The sequence below is a fragment of the Canis aureus genome, chromosome 11, assembly GCF_053574225.1.
Source record: "Canis aureus isolate CA01 chromosome 11, VMU_Caureus_v.1.0, whole genome shotgun sequence".
Lineage (NCBI taxonomy): Eukaryota > Metazoa > Chordata > Mammalia > Carnivora > Canidae > Canis > Canis aureus.
In genome coordinates, this window is record NC_135621.1 from 64,679,921 (window position 1) to 64,681,239 (window position 1,319).

At 42.5% G+C, this 1,319-nt stretch overlaps 1 protein-coding gene across 4 annotated transcripts in view; it reads right to left on the bottom strand.

The window, feature by feature from the left end:
- LOC144324238 (uncharacterized) overlaps positions 1 to 1,319 on the bottom strand; it is a 52,803-nt gene that overhangs the window by 50,834 nt on the left and 650 nt on the right. For 2 of the 4 annotated variants that reach the window (XM_077915576.1, XM_077915575.1), the window contains exon 2: positions 780 to 958. The exons of the other annotated variants lie outside the window; for them this stretch is intronic. In XM_077915576.1, coding sequence (XP_077771702.1) covers positions 780 to 817 — 38 coding nt within the window. In that variant the 5' untranslated portion in view covers positions 818 to 958. The remainder of the gene's footprint in view (positions 1 to 779; positions 959 to 1,319) is intronic. 4 annotated transcript variants of the gene reach the window in all.

Below are 1,319 nucleotides of genomic sequence, written 5' to 3' on the forward strand. Positions count from 1 at the left end.
GCTCGAGCTTGCTAATAAACCCTCATGCGCTTGCATCAGTGTCGGCTCCTTGATGGTTTCTCGGATTCGCAATCTTGGGCACAACAATTATAATTTTTAATTTTTGAATTGAATGAATTAACATATAATGTATTACTAGTTTTAGAAGTAGAGGTCAGTGACTCACCAGTCTCATAACACCCAGTGCTCATTTACATCAAGTGCCCTCCTAATGTCCATCACCCAGGTACCCCATCTCCCCACCCCAACAAAACGCAAATTAAAACAAGATGACGAAGATGATAATAATGTTCAAAAGGTGATAAAGATCCTCAAGCCTGACAATGTTGAAGATTAGCAGGTGGAAAAGTAATAAATACATTTCAAGGGTGGAGTCTGGTAACATCATCTATAATCTTTTAAAAGTGTGCATTCCCTTTGATCTAGTAATTATATCTCCATGAACTTATTGTATGGAAATAATCAGGAATATGTACAGATTTATGTAGGAGAATAATCATCTAGTAGTGTTTTTTTTTAATGAGTATGATTTTTTTTTTAGTTTTTTTTTAAGGTTTTCTTTCTTTATTTATTCATGAGACACACAGAGAGAGAGGCAGAGACACAGGCAGAGGGAGAAGCAGGCTCCATGCAGGGATCAGGCCCTGGGCCAAAGGCAGATGCTCAACCACTGAGCCACCCATGTGACCCTTTTTAAAAGTTTTTTATTGAAGTTCTAATTAGTTAACATACAGGGTAATACCGGTTTCAGGAGCAGAATTTAATGATTCATCACTTACATATAACACCCGGCACAGGGGCAAATGGGTAGCTCCATCAGTTGGGTGGCAGCTCTTGACTTCCACTCAGGTCATAATCTCAGGGTAGTGGGATCAAGCCCCACATGGGACTTGGTGCTGGGCGCGGAGCCTGCTTGGTATTTTCTCTCTCCCTCTCCTCTCACCCCGCCTGCTGCTCTCTCTAAAAATAAATATATATGGTTAATACGCAGGGCTCATCCCAAGTGCTCGCCTCAATGCCCATCCCCCAGCTCCCTCCCCTTTCCCTCCCCCCCCTCCTATCTTTATGCTTTCTTAACTAAATTCCACGTGTGAGTAATCTCCTACGACCTTTGGTCTACCTCTGACGTATTTCACCTAGCATACTACCCTCCAGCCCCCCCCCCCCCCATCATTGCAAATGGCAAGATTCCACTCTTTTTCGGGACACCTAGAATTGTTTGTACACGTGAGAAACTGTAAATACCCTGGAAGACAGTCAAGGAAGGGACTGCTTGAACAAACTCTATCCATACAGCCATTTAAAATGATCCTATTTAC